The following is an 18,560-nucleotide window of genomic DNA, read 5'->3' on the forward strand; positions in this document are numbered from 1 at the left end:
TGAGTAAGGGGTGAGAGAGCGGAAGGTGGTGAGTAAGGGGTGAAGGAGGGGAAGGTGGTGAGTAAGGGGTGAGGGAGGGGGAGTTGGTGAGTAAGGGGTGAGCGAGGGGAGTTGGTGAGTAAGGTGTGATTGAGGGGAGGTGGTGAGTGAGGTGGAGGTAGTGAGTAAGGGGTGAGGGAGGGGGAGTGTGGCGAGTAAGGGGTGAGGGGAAGATTATGAGTAAGGGGTGAGGGAGGGGGAGGTGGTGAGTAAGGGGTGAGGGAGGGGGAAGGTGGTGAGTAAGGGGTGAGGGAGGGGGAGGTGGTGAGTAAGGGGTGAGGGAGGGGGAGGTGGTGAGTAAGGGGTGAGTGAGGGGTGAGGGAGGGGAGGTGGTGTGTACGATGTGAGAGAGGGGTGAGAGGAAGGTGGTGTTTAAGGGGTGAAAGAGCGGAAGGTGGTGTGTAAGGGGTGAGGGAGGGCGAGGTATTGAGTAAGGGGTGATTGATGGATGAGGGAGGGGGAGTGTGGTGAGTAAGGGGTGAGGGAGGGGGAGTAGGTGAGTAAGGGGTGAGGGAGGGGAGGTGGTGAGTAAGGGGTGAGGGGGGCAGTTGGTGAGTAAGGTTGATAGAGGGGAGGTGGTGAGTGAGGTGGAGGTAGTGAGTAAGGGGTGAGGGAGGGGGAGTGTGGTGAGTAAGGGGTGAGGGGAAGATTATGATTAAGGGGTGAGGGAGTGGGAGGAGGTGAGTAAGGGGTGAGGGAGGGGGTAGGTGGTGAGTGAGGGGTGAGGTACGGGGAGTGTGGTGAGTGAGGGTTGAGGGAGGGGGAATGTGGTGAGTAACGGGTGAAGGAGGGGAAGTGGTGAGTAAGGGGTGAGGGAGGGGAGGTGGTGAGTAAGGGGTGAGCGAGGGGAAGGTGGTGAGTAAGGGGTGAGGGAGGGGGAGGTGGTGAGTAAGGGGTGAGGGAGGGGAAGGTGGTGAGTAAGTGGTGAGGGAGGGGAGGTGGTGAGTAAGGAGTGAGGGAGGGGGTGAGTAAGAGGTGAGTGAGGGGTGAGGGTGGTGACGTGGTGAGTGAGGGGATGTAGTGAGAAAGGGGTGAGAGGAAGGTCATGAGTGAGGTGTGAGGGAGGGGGAAGGTGGTGAGGGAGGGGGAGGTGGTGAGTGAGGGATGAGGGGTGAGGGAGGAGGAGTTAGTGAGTAAGGGGTGAGGGAGGGGGAAGGTGGTGAGTAAGGGGTGATGGAGGGGGAAGGTGGTGAGTAAGGTGTGAGGGAGGGAGAGGTGGTGAGTGAGGGGTGAGGGAGGGGGAGTTAGTGAGTAAGGGGTGAGGGAGGGGGAAGGTGGTGAGTAAGGTGTGAGGAAGGGGGAAGGTGGTGAGTGAGGGGGAGTGTGGTGAGTAAGGGGTGTATTGAGGGGTGAGGGAGGGGAGTGTGGTGAGTGAGGGGACGCAGTGAGTAAGGGGTGAGAGAAAGGATGTGAGTAAGGGGTGAGGGAGGGTGAAGGTCGTGAGTGAGGGGTGAGGGAGGGGAAGGTGGTGAGTGTGGGGTGAGGGAGGGGAGGTGGTGTGTAAAGGGTGAGGGAGGGGAGGTGGTGTGTAAAGGGTGAGGGAGGGGAGGTGGTGAGTTAGGGGTGAGTGAAGGGGAGGTGGTGAGTGAGGGCGAGGTAGTGAGTGAGGGGAAGGTAATGAGTAAGGGGTGAGGAAGGGGGAGATAGTGAGGAAGGGGTGAGGGGAAGGTGGTGAGTAAGGGTTGAGGGAGTGGGAGTGTTGTGAGTAAGGGGTGAGGGGAAGGTGGGGAGTAAGGAATGAGGGAGGGGGATGTGGTGAGTATGGGGTGAGGGAGGGGAAGGTGGTGAGTGAGGGGTGAGGGAGGGGAAGGTCGTGAGTAAGGGGTGAGGGAAGGGGAGGTAGTGAGTAAGGGGTGAGGGAGCGGAAGGTGGTGAGTAAGGGGTGAGGGAGGGGGAGTGTGGTGAGTAAGGGGTGAGCGAAGAAGAAGGTGGTGAGTAAGGGGTGAGGGAAGGGGAGGTAGTGAGTAAGGGGTGAGGGAGGGGGAGGTGGTGAGTGAGGGGTGAGGGAAGAAGAAGGTGGTGAGTAAGGGGTGAGGGAAGGGGAGGTAGTGAGTAAGGGGTGAGGGAGCGGAAGGTGGTGAGTAAGGGGTGAGGGAGGGGGAGTGTGGTGAGTAAGGGGTGAAGGAGGGGAAGGTATTCTCTAAGGGGTGAGCGAGGGCGAGGTATTGAGTAAGGGGTGATTAAGGGTTGAGGGAGGGGGAGTGTGGTGAGTGAGGGGTGAGGGAGGGGGAGGTGGTGAGTAAGGGGTGAAGGAGTGGAGGTGGTGAGTAAGGGGTGAGGGGGGGAGGTAGTGAGTAAGGGGTGAGGGAGGGGGAGTGTGGTGAGTAAGGGGTGATTGAGGGATGAGGGAGGGGGAGTGTGGTGAGTGAGGGGTGAGGGATGGGGAGGTGGTGAGTAAGCGGTGAGGGAGGGGGAAGGTGGTGAGTAAGGGGTGAGGGAGGGGGAGGTGGTGAGTGAAGGGTGAGGGGGAAGTTGGTGAGTAAGGGATGAGGGAGGGGGAGGTGGTGAGTGAGGGGTGAGGGAGGGAGGTTGTGTGTAAGGTGTGAGAGAGTGGTGAGAGGAAGGTGGTGATTAAGGGGTGAGGGAAGGGGAGGTAGTGAGTAAAGGGTGAGGGAGGGGGATGTGGTGAGTAAGGGGTGAGGGAGGGGGAGGTGGTGAGTAAGGGGTGAAGGAGCGCAGGTGGTGAGTGAGGGGCAGGTAGTGAGTAAGGGGTGAGGGAGGAGTAGTGATGAAGGGATGAGGGATGGAGAGGTGGTGAGTAAGGGTTGAGGGAAGGGGAAGGTGGTGAGTAAGGGGTGAGGGAGGGGGAGGTGCTGAGAAAGGGGTGAGGGAGGGGGAGTGTGGTGAGGGAGGGGGAGGTAGTGAGTAAGGGGTGAATTAGGGGAGGTGGTGAGTGAGGGGGAGGTAGTGAGTAAGGGGTGAGGGAGGGGTAGTGAGGAAGGGATGAGGGATGGAGAGGTGGTGAGTAAGGGTTGAGGGAAGGGGAAGGTGATGAGTAAGGGGTGAGGGAGGGGGAGGTGATGAGAAAGGGGTGAGGGAGGGGGAGTGTGGTGAGTAAGGGGTGAGTGAGGGGGAGGTAGTGAGTAAGGGGTGAGGGAGGGGGAAGGTGTGAGTAAGGGGTGAGGGAGGGGGAGTGTGGTGAGTAAGGGCTGAATGAGGGGGAGGTAGTGAGTAAGTGGTGAGGGAGGGGGAGGTTGTGAGTAAGGGGTGAGGGAGGGGGTAGGTGGGGAGTAACAGGTGAGGGAGGGGGAAGGTGGTGAGTAAGGGGTGAGAGGAGTGTGGTGAATAAGGGGTGAAGGAGGGGGAAAGTGGTGAGTAAGGTGAGGCGGTGAGGGACAGGGACGTGGTGTGTAAGGGGTGAGGGAAGGGGAGTGTGGTGAGTGAGAGGTGAGGGAGGGAGGTGGTGAGTAAGGGGTGAGAGAGGGAGAGTGTGGTGAGTAAGTGAGTGATGGGAAGTGTGGTGAGTGAGGGGTGAGGGAAGAAGAATGTGGTGAGTAAGGGGTGAGGGAGCGGAAGGTGGTGAGTAAGGGGTGAGGGAGGGGGAGTGTGGTGAGTAAGGGGTGAAGGAGGGGAAGGTATTCTGTAAGGGGTGAGGGAGGGCGAGGTATTGAGTAAGGGGTGATTAAGTGTTGAGGGAGGGGGAGTGTGGTGAGTGAGGGGTGAGGGAGCGGGAGGTGCTGAGTAAGGGGTGAAGGAGTGGAGGTGGTGAGTAAGGGGTGAGGAGGGGGACGTAGTGAGTAAGGGGTGAGGGAGGGGGAGTGTGGTGAGTAAGGGGTGATTGAGGGATGAGGGAGGGGGAGTGTGGTGAGTGAGGGGTGAGGGAGGGGGAGGTGGTGAGTAAGCGGTGAGGGAGGGGGAAGGTGGTGAGTAAGGGATGAGGGAGGGGGAGGTGGTGAGTAAGGGGTGAGTGAGGGGTGAGGGAGGGGAGGTTGTGTGTAAGGTGTGAGAGAGTGGTGAGAGGAAGGTGGTGATTAAGGGGTGAGGGAAGGGGAGGTAGTGAGTAAAGGGTGAGGGAGGGGGATGTGGTGAATAAGGGGTGAGGGAGGGGGAGTGTGGTGAGTAAGAGGTGAAGGAGGGGAAGGTGGTGTGTAAGGGGTGAGGGAGGGCGAGGTATTGAGTAAGGGGTGATTGAGGGATGAGGGAGGGGGAGTGTGGTGAGTGAGGGGTGAGGGAGGGGGAGGTGGTGAGTAAGGGGTGAAGGAGCACAGGTGGTGAGTGAGGGGGAGGTAGTGAGTAAGGGGTGAGGGAGGGGTTGTGAGGAAGGGATGAGGGATGGAGAGGTGGTGAGTAAGGGTTGAGGGAAGGGGAAGGTGGTGAGTAAGGGGTGAGGGAGGGGGAGGTGCTGAGAAAGGGGTGAGGGAGGGGGAGTGTGGTGAGTGAGGGGTGAGGGAGGGGGAGGTAGTGAGTAAGGGGTGAATTAGGGGAGGTGGTGAGTGAGGGGGAGGTAGTGAGTAAGGGGTGAGGGAGGGGTAGTGAGGAAGGGATGAGGGATGGAGAGGTGGTGAGTAAGGGTTGAGGGAAGGGGAAGGTGGTGAGTAAGGGGTGAGGGAGGGGGAGGTGCTGAGAAAGGGGTGAGGGAGGGGGAGTGTGGTGAGTAAGGGGTGAGTGAGGGGGAGGTAGTGAGTAAGGGGTGAGGAAGGGGGAGGTAGTGAGTAAGGGGTGAGGGAGGGGGATGGTGTGAGTAAGGGGTGAGGGAGGGGGAGTGTGGTGAGTAAGGGCTGAATGAGGGGGAGATAGTGAGTAAGTGGTGAGGGAGGGGGAGGTAGTGAGTAAGGGGTGAGGGAGGGGGTAGGTGGGGAGTAACGGGTGAGGGAGGGGGAAGGTGGTGAGTAAGGGGTGAGAGGAGTGTGGTGAATAAGGGGTGAAGGAGGGGGAAAGTGGTGAGTAAGGTGAGGCGGTGAAGGACAGGGACGTGGTGTGTAAGGGGTGAGGGAAGGGGAGTGTGGTGAGTGAGAGGTGAGGGAGGGAGGTGGTGAGTAAGGGGTGAGAGAGGGAGAGTGTGGTGAGTAAGTGAGTGATGGGAAGTGTGGTGAGTAAAGGGTGAGGGAAAGGGAAGGTGGTGAGTAGTGGGTGAAGGAAGAAGAGGCGGGTTGGGATGAGGCGAAGGGTAAGGGAGAAAAAATGGAAGGACGGGAGAGGATGCGAAGGGGAAGGAGAAAAGGGAGATGTGGAGGGAGAGAAGGGAATATGGAGAAGGATGGGAAGAGGGAGGGAGGTGAGGGGATGTGGAGAAGGATGGGAAGCGGGAGGGAGGGGATGTGGAGAAGGATGGGAAGAGGGAGGGAGGGGATGTGGAGAAGGATGGGAAGAGGGAGGGGAGGGGATGTGGAGAAGGATGGGAAGAGGTCGGAAGCGAAGGAGAGGAGGGGTTGTGGAGAGGGATGGGAAGGGGAGGAAGAGAAGGAGAGGAGGGGATGTGGAGAAGGATACCGTCCATGCTGACTTAGTAAGTGTCTTTCCTGCCCTTTCACCCTCAGGAGTCGAGAGCAGACTGGAGATTTGGGTGTTGAGTGAGGGAAGTAGGAGCAGGGTGTTGCTGAAGGAGGTGGGGGAGGATGGGCTTCACTGACCCTTTCAGGGTACTGCCTCATCACTCATCATCTCCTATGTCTGCCCACCTTCACTGGTTCGTTGACTTCTGCAGGGAGGGCGAGACAGAGACTCACATGTTGGGAAACCTGTGTGATCACTGAAGGTCTGGTGGCTGGAGTCAGAAGGGTCATAGAGTATAGAAACAGGTCCCTATTATGTCACTTCGTCCCATCGACCTGCACGTTGATTGTAGCCTTCCCATTCAGGTACTTACACAAACTTCTCTTAAATGTTGAACCCACATCCACCACTTCCACTGGCAGCTTGTTTCACACTATCACCACTCTCTGAGTGAAGGAGTTCCCACTCATGCTTCCCTTAAACCTCTTGTTCTACCTCACCAACCTCAGAGGAAAAAAAACCCGCTTGCACTTACCCTATCTATACCCCTCATAATTTTCTATGCCTCTATCAAATATCCCTTCCTTCTCCTTTCATAGTCATAGTCATACTTTATTAATCTCGGGGGAAATTGGTTTTCATTACAGTTGCTCCATAAATAATAAATAGTAATAGAACCATAAATAGTTTAGTTATATGTAAATTATGCCAGTAAATTATGTAATAAGTCCAGGACCAGTCTATTGGCTCAGGGTGTCTGACCCTCCAAGGGAGGGGTTGTAAAGTTTGATGGCCACAGGCAGGAATGACTTCCTATGACGCTCAGTGCTGCATCTCGGTGGAATGAGTCTCTGGCTGAATGTACTCCTGTGCCCAATCAGTACATTATGTAGTGGATGGGAGACATTGTCCAAGATGGCATGCAACTTAGACAGCATCCTCTTTTCAGACACCACTGTGAGAGAGTCCAGTTCCATCCCCACAACATCACTGGCCTTACGAATGAGTTTGTTGATCCTGCTGGTGTCTGCCACCCTCAGCCTGCTGCCCCAGCACACAACAGCAAACATGATAGACTGACCACCACAGACTCGTAGAACATCCTCAGCATCGTCCGGCAGATGTTAAAGGACCTCAGTCTCCTCAGGAAATCGAGACGGCTCTGTCCCTTCTTGCAGACAGCCTCAGTGTTCTTTGACCAGTCCAGTTTATTGTCAATTCGTATCCCCAGGTATTTGTAATCCTCCACCATGTCCACACTGACCCCCTGGATGGAAACAGGGGTCACCGGTACCTTAGCTCTCCTCAGGTCTACCACCAGCTCCTTAGTCTTTTTCACATTAAGCTGCAGATAATTCTGCTCACACCATGTGTCAAAGTTTCCTACCGTAGCCCTGTACTCAGCCTCCCTTGCTGATGCATCCAACTATGGCAGAGTCATCCGAAAACTTCTGAAGATGACAAGACTCTGTGCAGTAGTTGAAGTCCGAGGTGTAAATGGTGAAGAGAAAGGGAGACAAGACAGTCCCCTGTGGAGCCCCAGTGCTGCTGATCACTCTGTCGGACACACAGTGTTGCAAGCACACGTACTGTGGTCTGCCAGTCAGGTAATCAAGAATCCATGATACCAGGGAAGCATCCACCTGCATCGCTGTCAGCTTCTCCCCCAGCAGAGCAGGGCGAATGGTGTTGAACGCACTGGAGAAGTCAAAAAACATGACCCCCACAGTGCTCGCTGGCTTGTCCAGGTGGACATAGATACGGTTCAGCAGGAAGACGATGGCATCCTCAACTCCTAGTCGGGGCTGGTAGGCGAACTGGAGGGGATCTAAATGTGGCCTGACCATAGGTCGGAGCAGCTCCAGAACAAGTCTCTCCAGGGTCGTCATGATGTGGGAGGTCAATGCCAAATGCCTATGCGTTTTCCTATGCTTGAGCAAATAAAGTCCTAACCTATTTGAACTTTCCCTATAACTCAGGTCCTCAAAAAAGACCTGGCAACGTCCTTGTAATTTTCTCTGTTCTCTTTCAATCTTATAGATATATTTCCTGTAGTTAGGTGACTAAAACTGCACACAATATTCTAAATTAGGCCTCATCAACATCTTGTACAACTTCAGTATACCGTTTACCTGATGCCAGCCTCCGAGACCTGAGTTGATGTAGTAGTTGCAGTAGTAGTCGTAGTAGTAGTAGTATAACATCCTATCACCTGTTCTCAATACTTTGATTTATGAAGGCCAATGTGCCAAAACCTTTCCTTACTGCTCTATATAACTGTGTACACAACTTTCAATAACTTATGGACCTGTAGTCCTGGATCCCTTTGTTTGCCACACTCCTCAGTGCCCTACTGGTCACGATGTAAGGCCTACCCTGGCTGGTCCTACCAAGGGCAACATCTCACACTTGTCTTCATTGCCATTTTTCAGCTTTCCTCCCTGTCCACCTTTCTCCTCAATCTTGGTGTCATCCGCAAATTGGTCATGGTCAATGGACTAGTTTGGTCAGCTGGTGTGACCCCTGACTGTATTTGCTGAAGGCAATTGCTGGAGATGTGTGGTAGGGCCTGGCTGATGTCTGGCTGTTGTGATTAATGCCCTTCTCGGGGACTGAGGAGAGTCAGGGCCTCAGACCTTTCCGCACACCTCGGCCTCACTGCTTACTCAGTCGCCAAGCTTTGTTTTGTCTCGAGTTAAGATTGAAGGAAGATTACTTTCACTTGCCATATTTACATCGAACCGTGCAGTGAAATGTGTCGTCTGCATCAACCTTTGACATAGTCACAGTGCTGCCACACTTTCAGCACCAACATAACATGCCCACAGCTCACTCACCCTAACCCATGTGGGAGGAAACCAGAGCACCCAGAGAAAACCTACCTGATCACGGGGAGATTGTACAAACTCCTTACGGACAGCAGGGGGAATTGAACCCCAGTCTTGGGGCTGGCACTGTAAAGGCACCATGCCAGCCTATGCCCTGTCCCCATGTCACCCCACTCCATGCCTGATAACAAGATTCCCAGGAGCTCAGCTTGACCCACTAAATATATTTTGATACTAAATTAGGGGTTCTTGTTGAGAGTGAAGCAGGTTACAATGAATTGCAAATAGATCTTGATCAGTTAGGGAGATGGCTGAGGAACGACAAATGGATTTCAACTGAGAAAAGTATGAGGTGATGACCTTGGACTGTCAAACCAGGGTTGGACCTGTACATTGAACGAGTGTTGTGGATCAGAAGGGCCTGGGAGTACAAGTTCTCTGTTCCCCACAAGCAGTTGTTCAAGTAGACAGGATGGTGAAGAGGGCATTTCGTATGCTGGCCTTCATTAGTCGGGACATCAAGGAATAGAGACATTATGTTACAGTTATAGTTGTCAGTGAGACTGCACTTGGAGTATTTTGTACAGTTTTGGTCCCCTGTTATTGGAAAGACATTGTCAAGCCGAAGAAGATGCAGAACAGATGCTGCCTGAACTAGAGAGCCTGAGATATAGGGAGAGGTTGGCCACACTGGATCTTTATTCCCTGGAGTGCAGGAGAATGGAGGGTGACTTCAAAGTTCAAAGTACATTTATTATCACAGTACATACAGTATATGTCACTGTACAATCCGGAGATTCATTTCCTTGCAGGCATACTCATTAAATCTAAAATAGAATAATAATCATATGAGTCAATAAAAGACCGCACGAACTTGGGTGTTCAACCACTGAGCAAAAGACAACTAACTGTGCAAATACAAAAATAAATAATAATAAATAAAAAAGCAATAACTATCAATAACATGAGATAAAAAGTCCTAGAACTTAACGAAATCATGAAAGGGTATGGATAAGGTGAACAGTCGTAGTCTTTTTCTTGGGGTTGGAAAGTTCATGCACAGATACAAGACAAGAGGGGAGAGATTTAAGAGAGACCCGAGAGGTAACTTTACAAAAAGGGTAGTGACCTGGAATAAGCTGCCAGAAGAAGTGTTTGAGTTAGTACAAATGCAACATTTGAGCAGCATTTGGATAGATTAGTGATGGCAAGGGGCTTGGATGACAACTGGGAGGATGGTGTGGATGGCATGGAAGAACTAGGTGGAGGACCTGTTTTCATGCTCTATTACTGTATGCTTCTCTGTCACTCAGTTCAAATCTTTCCTTTTCCTGTTACTGCACTCAGTTACATCAATGCTACAGCATCCCTTTCATGCCATGTTCTCAGTCTGTGTGACAAAGCCTTTCATTCGGCCAATCTGTCTCTTTCATTTCCTGGCCTTCTCCCCCTTCCTCCACCTCACCCTGTTGAGCATCCCACCTCTCTTGGGCTTTGCCCTCTGATTCCACCCACTTTCCATTGCAGTCTATCTCTGTTACACTATTTCTTCCCCTTGGTATCTACTTCTCAGAATCCTGTCTTTCATTTCTTTCCCCTCTTCCCTCCTCCCTCTCCCTTCCTCCCTCCCTAACCTCTCCCCTTTTATGTGTCTGTTCTATTGTGATAATTTCTCTCCCTTTTGTTTCCTGCAGCTCCAATGAGTCAGCAGTTCTGGACGCCGTGGAGCCTCCAGGAGAACTGTGGAGAGGGGGATGATTTCATTCCATTTGTGACGTACGTTGTTGTACACTTCCTAAGAAAGCGGAAGAATTTGGGCCTTCAGTTAATACTGCTGCCCAGTGGATGAGACACTGAGCACGATTTAGGCTCCCCAATGCTGTGTTGGGTGGGGAATCAGCCAGGTTTCCTACCCGCCCCCCCGCCCCAGCTCATTGTCAGAGGCAGTGTGGAGGGAGTGCCGTGTTGTCAGAAATGCCAGCCTGTGGCTGAGGCTTTTCTCTTTACATTATTCTCAAGTGTACCAAGGTACAGTAAAAAAAATTGGGAAGTATTCACAGAACATTGAATGGAATCAGAATCAGGTTTAATATGACCAGCATATGTTGTACAATACATGATCATAGATTTAAAAAACTGAATTGCAGTAAATATCTACATATGAAAAAATTAAAAAGTAGTGAGGTAGTGTTCATGAGTTGAACGTTCATTTAAAAATCTGATGGCAGAGGGGAAGAAGCTGTTCCTGAATTGTTGAGTGTGTCTTCGAGCTCCTGTACCTCCTTCCTGAAGGAGTTAACAGTGAGAAGGATGCATGTCCTGGGTGATAGGGGTCCTTAATGATGGATGTCATCATTTTGAAACATTGCTCCTTGACGATGTCCTGGATTCTATGGAGGCTAGTGCCTTTGATGGAGCAGACTAATTTAACAACTCTCTACAGCTTACTTCGATCCTGTGCTGTGCACACCTCCCCACCCCCGTACCAGACGATGATACGTCTGTACAATTTGTGAGTGTTTTAGGTGACCTCCTCTCTCCCCCCTCCCTGTCCCCCTCTCTCCACCCCCCTCCCCGTCCCCCTCTCTCATGTGTAGGCGTTCCAGGACGGTGAGCCGGTGCAGATCCCCATCTGCCTCTGTGTGGTGGTGTTCTTCCCCTATGGGGGCCTGGAGTGATGGGACGGAGGTGGAGGACCTGACCCAGCATGGGAGGTGAGTTCAGGAGTTGGGGGCATGAGGGCCGAGATGCAAGGCCATGAACCCATCTGTCTACCCACCTGCAGAGGGGGTGGGGGTAGAGATTCAGAGAGAGATGGGGTAGGGTATCAGGGAGGGATGGGGAGGGGGTCAGGGTCAAGGAGAGACAAAGGGGTCACTATGCTTTTCCAGGACACAGTCCCAAGGATATGGGCTTCCCCTGACCAGGACCAGGGTGTATTGATTTTGGAGGTGCAATGAGGTGGGGTAATGAGGCCAGGAGATGAGGATGAAGATGAGATGAGATGAAGATGAGGGGGTGAGTGGCTGATAATACTAGGGGTGTAATGGGGTCGGTGTTGAGACGGGTTAATGGGAAGGACCTACCCGAAACAGCTGCTCCCTGCCCTGCGATGTTTGGAGGGATTGTGCTGTTCCTGCACCTTGAGATGGCGGGGGGAAGGAGTGGTGAGTGTGTCTCCATGCAGGGGTGCACAGGGGTAGTAGGAGGGGTGAGAGGGTGTTACTGTACTGGGATGGGAAGAATAGGAGGGTGTTTCTGTGCTGGGTTGGGAGTGTCTCATCCTGTGGGTATAACCTGCCTCTGCTTCCATCCCCTTGTGTTTTGCAGTGCTGGTTGGATGGAGGTGTACGAGGAGGCTTCCCCCTGGCTGGTAGGTGAGATGTGTGGATCTCATTCCCAACTCGGAGTGTGGGTGCTGTGGGAGGAATGGAGTTCAGCTGGGGTCTGCGATTGGCAGGGAACAGGGCTCGGTGTGTGGGGAGGGTGGGCTGAGCCGTTGCTTTATACTTTTAATTGCGCGGTCCTTGTGCCTGATCTGTTGGACAATTCACCGGAAGACACCTACAGGATCACCAGCTCCCCCCATGGGGAATGGTTCTGAGGTGTCAGGATGGCTGTTTCTGAGGTGGACACCAGGGGGCAGTGCTGACCATGTTTACAACATACAACATACCTCACTGGAACAGGCCCTTCAGCTCAGCATGTCCATGCTGAACACAATGTCAAATTAAACTAAATCCCTCCTGCCTGTACATTATCCATATCCCATCATTCCCTGAGTATTCACGTACCTGTCTAACATCCTCTTAGATACTTCCATGTTGTATAATCCCCTCCCCCACTGGACTTTGCAGGCACCCACCGCTCTGTGTCAAAAAAAACTGCCCTATACAAAAACCTTTAAACTTTAACCCTGTCTCTTTAACTGTCAGGTGTTAGTTCCACCCTGAGAGAAAGATACTGAAGGTCCTCTCTCTCCCTCCCGTAATTTGTTAAATGATATTTCATGAGCTTCATCAACCTGCTCATGGCCGCAGGGTTCCAGCCCAGGGGCTCCAGCAACTCAGCTTCACTTGATCCGTCCACCCCGCACCCGCAGGTTTCTCCCTCTGCTTCCAGCTGCACCATCCTCCCCTGCTCCAGACACTCACTCCTGACCCCTCGCCTCCCCCAGCCCCCTCCACCCTCCTCCCATCCCTTACCTCACCTGCCCCAGTCCCCCATTCACACCTCTGTCACCCTCAGTAATCTTTCCCCACCCCCTCTTTAGTGCCAGCTCCCCACCACCCTCTCACATTCTCCCCCTGCCCCAGTAGCAGCTAGCTGACTCCTCGCTCCTCTCTCTGCTGCAGCTGAGCGGTCAAGCAGTGGAGAGAATGAAACCTACATCACCCTCAGGTCTGGGGCTGGACAGGCTGCCCTCCCCCAGAGAACTGTACGGCCGGAGGAAGGGCCAAAATCGGAGACAGAGACGGCCACGGGTACACAGCTCCAGCACGGCTGTCCTCGCGCACCTCGAGGAGCTGAAGAAGAGACAGAACTGCATCAATCAGTAGGGAGTGACAAACCCTCAGAGTTGCCCTAGCCTCACCGTTCCCAACTGTCCCTGTCCCCCCTCTATCTCCCAAGCTATCGCTCATTGTCTGTTCTCTCTCCCTCCCAAATCTGTCTCTCCACCAGTCTCTCTCCCTCCCTCACAAACTCTCACTCTCTTCCTCGCTCTCTCCCTCCCAAACTCTCTCACTCTTTCTCCCTCTCTCTGCTCTCCCTGTCCCCGCCCTCTCATTATCTCCCCCCTTCCCTCCTTCCCCTTCCCTCTCCCCCACTTCCTCTCCTGCTTCCCTGACCTTCCCCCCGGGGAAGGTGATGAACTGCAGATCTGGGGGTGGGTGGGGTATGGGTGGTATCTGAAACCTGGGTGAACGCACTGTGAGTGTGGGATTTGGCCCCTGGGTGCCTCCTTTCACACAGGGAAGGGTGGGGGAAGCTTCCCATCCCCTCATTTAGAGCCAATCTGTGTTCAGGCTCCCGTTACCATGGGGCTTTGCATGTTGTGATCCCTGCAACTGAGGTGCTTGTCAGCCCAGGGCACTGTGGAGAAGGTGAACTGTGTGGGATGGGGATCACAGGCAGCTCCTGTTCAGGTACATGGTGGGCATGGGGAAGAGGGCGAACTGTGTGGGATGGGGATCACAGACAGCTCCTGTTCAGGTACATGGTGGGCATGGGGAAGAGGGCGAACTGTGTGGGATGGGGATCACAGACAGCTCCTGTTCAGGTACATGGTGGGCATGGGGAAGAGGGCGAACTGTGTGGGATGGGGATCACAGGCAGCTCCTGTTCAGGTACATGGTGGGCATGGGGAAGAGGGCGAACTGTGTGGGATGGGGATCACAGGCAGCTCCTGTTCAGGTACATGGTGGGCATGGGGAAGAGGGTGAACTGTGTGGGATGGGGATCACAGACAGCTCCTGTTCAGGTACATGGTGGGCATGGGGAAGAGGGTGAACTGTGTGGGATGGGGATCACAGGCAGCTCCTGTTCAGGTACATGGTGGGCATGGGGAAGAGGGTGAACTGTGTGGGATGGGGATCACAGGCAGCTCCTGTTCAGGTACATGGTGGGCATGGGGAAGAGGGTGAACTGTGTGGGATGGGGATCACAGGCAGCTCCTGTTCAGGTACATGGTGGGCATGGGGAAGAGGGCGAACTGTGTGGGATGGGGATCACAGACAGCTCCTGTTCAGGTACATGGTGGGCATGGGGAAGAGGGTGAACTGTGTGGGATGGGGATCACAGACAGCTCCTGTTCAGGTACATGGTGGGCATGGGGAAGAGGGTGAACTGTGTGGGATGGGGATCACAGACAGCTCCTGTTCAGGTACATGGTGGGCATGGGGAAGAGGGTGAACTGTGTGGGATGGGGATCACAGGCAGCTCCTGTTCAGGTACATGGTGGGCATGGGGAAGAGGGTGAACCATCCACAATGGGAATCACAGACAGCTTGGGTTCAGGCATGTGGTGACATGGGTTTCCTGTGTTCAGACTGAAGGGTCCAAAGTGGGGCAGCAGCAGATCTCAAGGCTCGGCATTGGACACAGACGAGAGCCTGATAGATCAGGAATGGCAGCCGGTCGAGTGTTCTAGCAACACAACGGAGACATACAGCTCCAATACGGAGGCCCAAGAACCGGTAATGTCCATCAGGTCAGCCATCACGGCTTGGGAGCAGTCTATAGTGGAGGGACCTACACTCTGTGTCTGACCCTGGGAGTGTGTGATGCAGACATCCCACCTCTCCCGGAAGTTCCGGGAGTCTCCCGCATATGAATAGTGGCTCCCTGATGCCCGCAAATTATATACAATGTCACGGAAATCAATTTTTTTGAGAGCGAGCGAGAGAAAGCAAGAGAGAGCCCGAGAGAGAGAACAAGCGAGAGCGCGAGAGAGAGAAAGCGTGCGAGAGAACAAGAGAGAAAGCAAGTGCGAGCAAGAGAGAGAGAGAGCGCGAGAGCAAGCAAGCGAGAGCGTGCCATGGCAGTGTTCCAAAAAAATATAAAACATACGTCACCCCTGACTACACTAAAGTGTACCCCTGCCTAATAGGGGTCAAAATAATGACAGTGTTGCTCGCTGCACTGTTTGCAACAGTGACTTTTCTATTGCCCATGGTGAGTTAAGACTGTAAAAGACATGTTGAGGTGGGTTTAACAGGTGTCATTCGTTTATTAGCATAGCTAACATTATTTAAACTAGCTGGCTAGCTGCTAAGGAGCTACTCTATTGCAAGACATCCCACCTCTCCTGGAAGTCTCCCGCAAATTGATGATGCTACCTCCCTGAAATGAGTTTTTGCAGGGTGGGATGTCTGGTGATGAGATGATGTGGAGGGAACTTCACTCTGTGTCTGACCCCGGGAGTGTGTGATGGGACAATATAACATAGAAACATAGAAAACTTACAGCACAATACAGATCCTTCGGCCCACAAAGTTGTACCGAACATGTCCCTACCTTAGAAATTACTAGACTTCCCCATAGCCCTCTATTTTTCTAAGATCCATGTACCTATCCAAAAGTCTCTTAAAAGACCCTATCGTATCCGCCTCCACCATCGTTGCCGGCAGCCCATTCCATGCACTCACCACTCTGAGTAAAAAAAACTTACCCCTGATATCACCTCAAACCTATGTCCTCTTGTGACAACCATTTCAGCCCTGGGAAAAAGCCTCTGACTATCCACACGATCAATGCCTCTCATCATCTTATACACCTCTATCAGGTCACCTCTTATCCTCTGTCGCTCCAAGGAGAAAAGGCCGAGTTCACTCAACCTATTTTCATAAGGTATGCTCCCCAATCCAGGCAACATCCTTGTAAATCTCCTCTGCACTCTTTCTATGGCTTCCACATCTTTCCTATAGTGAGGTGGCCAGAACTGAGCACAGTACTCCCAAGTAGGGTCTAACCAGGGTCCTATATAGTAGAGGGAACTTCACTCTGTGTCTGACCCCAGGAGTGTGTGATGGGACGATGTAGAGGGAGCTTCACTCTGTGTCTGACCCCGGGAGTGTGTGTTGGGACGGTGTTGGCCTTGTGTCTGATGCACAGAGTGTGTGATAGAATGGTTTAGAGGGAGCTGCACTCTGTAACTGACCCCAAGGGTATGCAATACTGCCTGTGGTGATGTTGCGTGTTCATTCTGTGTTAATCCATCTCTTGGGTCTAATCTCTTTTTGAAGCTTTGAGCAATGTCTTGTGTGGAATATTCTGGGTTTTGAAGGGGAGTTTGAACCTGGACTGGAACTGCAATGCTCTGTGAATAAGAAAGAACATCACAGCATAGTACTTGGCCCTTCAGCTCACGATGTTGTGCTGATGTTTTAACCTATTCCATGGTCAATCTAATCCTTCCCTCCTGCAAAATCCTCCATTTTTCTATCATCCAAGTGCACAAGAGTCTGTTAAATATCCCTAATGTATCCACCTCCATCACCATGCCTGGCAGTGCATTCCACACAATGATCGCTGTCTCTGACATCCCCCCCTATACTTTCTGCCAATAACCTTAAAAATATGGCCCCTGGTGTTAGCCATTTCTGCCTTGGGGAAAAGTCTCTGGTCCACTCAATTTATGCCTCATCATCTTGTACACCTCTAGCAAGATACCTTTCATCCTCCTCTTCAAAGAGAAGAGTCCTAGCTCACTCAATTGATCCTATAAGATATGCATCCTGGTAAATCTCCTCTACACCCTCTCGGAAGCTTTCACATCCTTCCTATAATGAGGTGCCTAGAACTGAGCCCTTCTTTGTTGCCAGTTCTGATGAAGGTCTTAGCCCGAAATGTTGACTGTTTGCTCTTTTCCATAGATGCTACCTGACCTGCCTGGTTCCTCCAGCATTTTGTGTGTGTTGCTTTGGGTTTCCAACATCTGCAGATTTTCTCATGTTAGTGACAGTACTTCAAGTGGGGTGTAACCAGAATTTGATCGAGTATTGTCATCAGTTTGTTTTGTCACATCCTAATGGGGTAATTCTATGTGCGTCTGTCTGTAGCTGTTCCGGCCACGGTGGAGTTTCGGGGTGCAGGAGCAGTGCCCAGTTTTTCCTCACACCAGCGACCCAGAGAAATCAGCTGGGGAGAAGCTTGGTCTCAGGGAATCCGGGACAGATCCGACCCGGGGTGGATGTGTCCTGTGGGGAGTGGGACACCTGGCCGAGGAGTGAGTGACCGGCGGGTCGTGACACCATGGATAATTGTTATTGAGTGTGCATTTTTATTGACTATTTATTGCTGGGGCTGTGGGGCTGGAGGTGACTGAGTGAGTCTCTCAGACTGTGTGTTCTCCTTCTGACATACTGGGCAGTGTGGGATCAAATCTCTGGAACGGACCCATCGTCTCTGTGGCCACTGTCCCTCTGCATATTGCAGTGGGATGGAAGGGTCTCTGCTGTCTGATGGGCAGCGTAGTGGAAGGCAGAATGCTGGGCCACTGAGGGACAGGAAGAGTGTTTCTGTAAGCCTGGGGATGGCCACACTCTCCCTAGGTCTGCCTACCTCAGGGCAAGCAGAGGTTGGGACAAGCTGACTGCACAGCACCCAGTATGTCCCTGTAGAATGGGTGATTATCACTCACACCTCATCCTGTGGCCAGGATGGTTGATGCCCCTCTCCGACCTCATGCTGGGTGTCTGAAAACCTCCCCCCCACTCCCACAACCCCCGTCTGCTTCGATATTCTTATTGTTAGAATTCAATTTCTTTGACCAGTGTTGGTTGGGTGTGTGGTTTATGGTCTTCTTGCTAACAAGTGCGTGTTTCCAGATGACCCATCCCCAGCCTGTTGGCGTCAGTGTGTGTGGGGGGTGGAGATGAACTGGGTGTGACATAGGGGAGGTGGTCAGGGGTTTTGAGACAAACCTTAGCTTCCATTCAGCACCTCTGTCCTGACCCACATACCTAACCCGAGCCTCCACTGCCAGGCTTGGCTCGTGTTCCCGCAGGCTTCAACTGTTTCATGGTCCATCTTGTCCCCGCCACTCCCCGTCTTGTCCTCACCTTGTCCCCTCCACTCCGTACCTCATCCTCACGTCCTCTCTTCTCCACGCCACTACTTGTCACCCTTCCACACCCCACCTCGTCCTCCCCTCCACTGTCCAATGCCGTTGGTGATGTGCGCTGGGTGACAGTCTGTGATGATCCTCGGGCAGCTGAGAGTTTATGCCTTTTAAGTTGTTACTGTCCTAAGGTTCTGCATTTTCCTGGCAATGTTCCTGAGCAGCAATGGGCTGCTTTAACCACTTGATCTGTTATCGCATTGACTGCCATCTGTGGCCATCATTCCAGAGGAAAATAAACCTGGGTGTAAATCGATTGTCCTGGCTGGTCTTGTTGTGTGATCAGAGTAACTAGCCAATCACAAAGTGCATCACACACAGCCCTGGAAAACCAATGCAAACTTTCGGTAACTTGCAGGGTAAAAAGTGAATGCTATCTGTAGAAATTTGCTGGAATGGGAACAGTCTGTGAATTATCAGAAATTGTTCAACGATGTGGGATGAATGATGCATGGAGAGATGTTAGACACTCTACTGGGATGTGAATTGGATGCTTGAAGTCCAGTCACCTAAAATCAGAACAGAAAAGACAACCTGCAGTTTCCATCTGCACGTACTCCTGCACCCAATACTGACCTGCAGCAGTACATTTTCCCACACTCCCACAGCCTGTCGTGTCCCTCAGTACATATTCCCGC

The 18,560-nt window shown here is 52.7% G+C and overlaps 1 protein-coding gene across 1 annotated transcript; it reads left to right on the forward strand.

Annotated features, from left to right (window-relative positions):
• The first annotated feature begins 5,750 nt into the window (after positions 1-5,750).
• Positions 5,751-18,075, forward strand: LOC134341116 (protein INCA1-like). Its single transcript, XM_063038886.1, has 7 exons — positions 5,751-5,837; positions 9,995-10,076; positions 10,898-11,014; positions 11,631-11,673; positions 12,656-12,855; positions 14,350-14,497; positions 16,862-18,075. The coding sequence occupies exons 2-7, from the start codon at positions 10,000-10,002 to the stop codon at positions 17,030-17,032; spliced, it is 756 nt and encodes a 251-aa protein (XP_062894956.1). The 5' UTR covers positions 5,751-5,837; positions 9,995-9,999; the 3' UTR covers positions 17,033-18,075.
• Positions 18,076-18,560: the final 485 nt, after the last annotated feature.

The sequence above is a fragment of the Mobula hypostoma genome (assembly GCF_963921235.1).
Source record: "Mobula hypostoma chromosome 5 unlocalized genomic scaffold, sMobHyp1.1 SUPER_5_unloc_2, whole genome shotgun sequence".
In the NCBI taxonomy this organism is placed as follows: domain Eukaryota; kingdom Metazoa; phylum Chordata; class Chondrichthyes; order Myliobatiformes; family Myliobatidae; genus Mobula; species Mobula hypostoma.

Coding starts and splice junctions, on each gene's coding strand:
- LOC134341116 (XM_063038886.1), top strand. CDS start 10,000: ATGAGTCAGCAGTTCTGGACGCCGTGGAGCCTCCAGGAGAACTGTGGA. Junction 10,077..10,897: donor GATTTCATTCCATTTGTGAC/GTACGTTGTTGT, acceptor TCTCATGTGTAG/GCGTTCCAGGACGGTGAGCC. Junction 14,498..16,861: donor ATACGGAGGCCCAAGAACCG/GTAATGTCCATC, acceptor GTCTGTCTGTAG/CTGTTCCGGCCACGGTGGAG.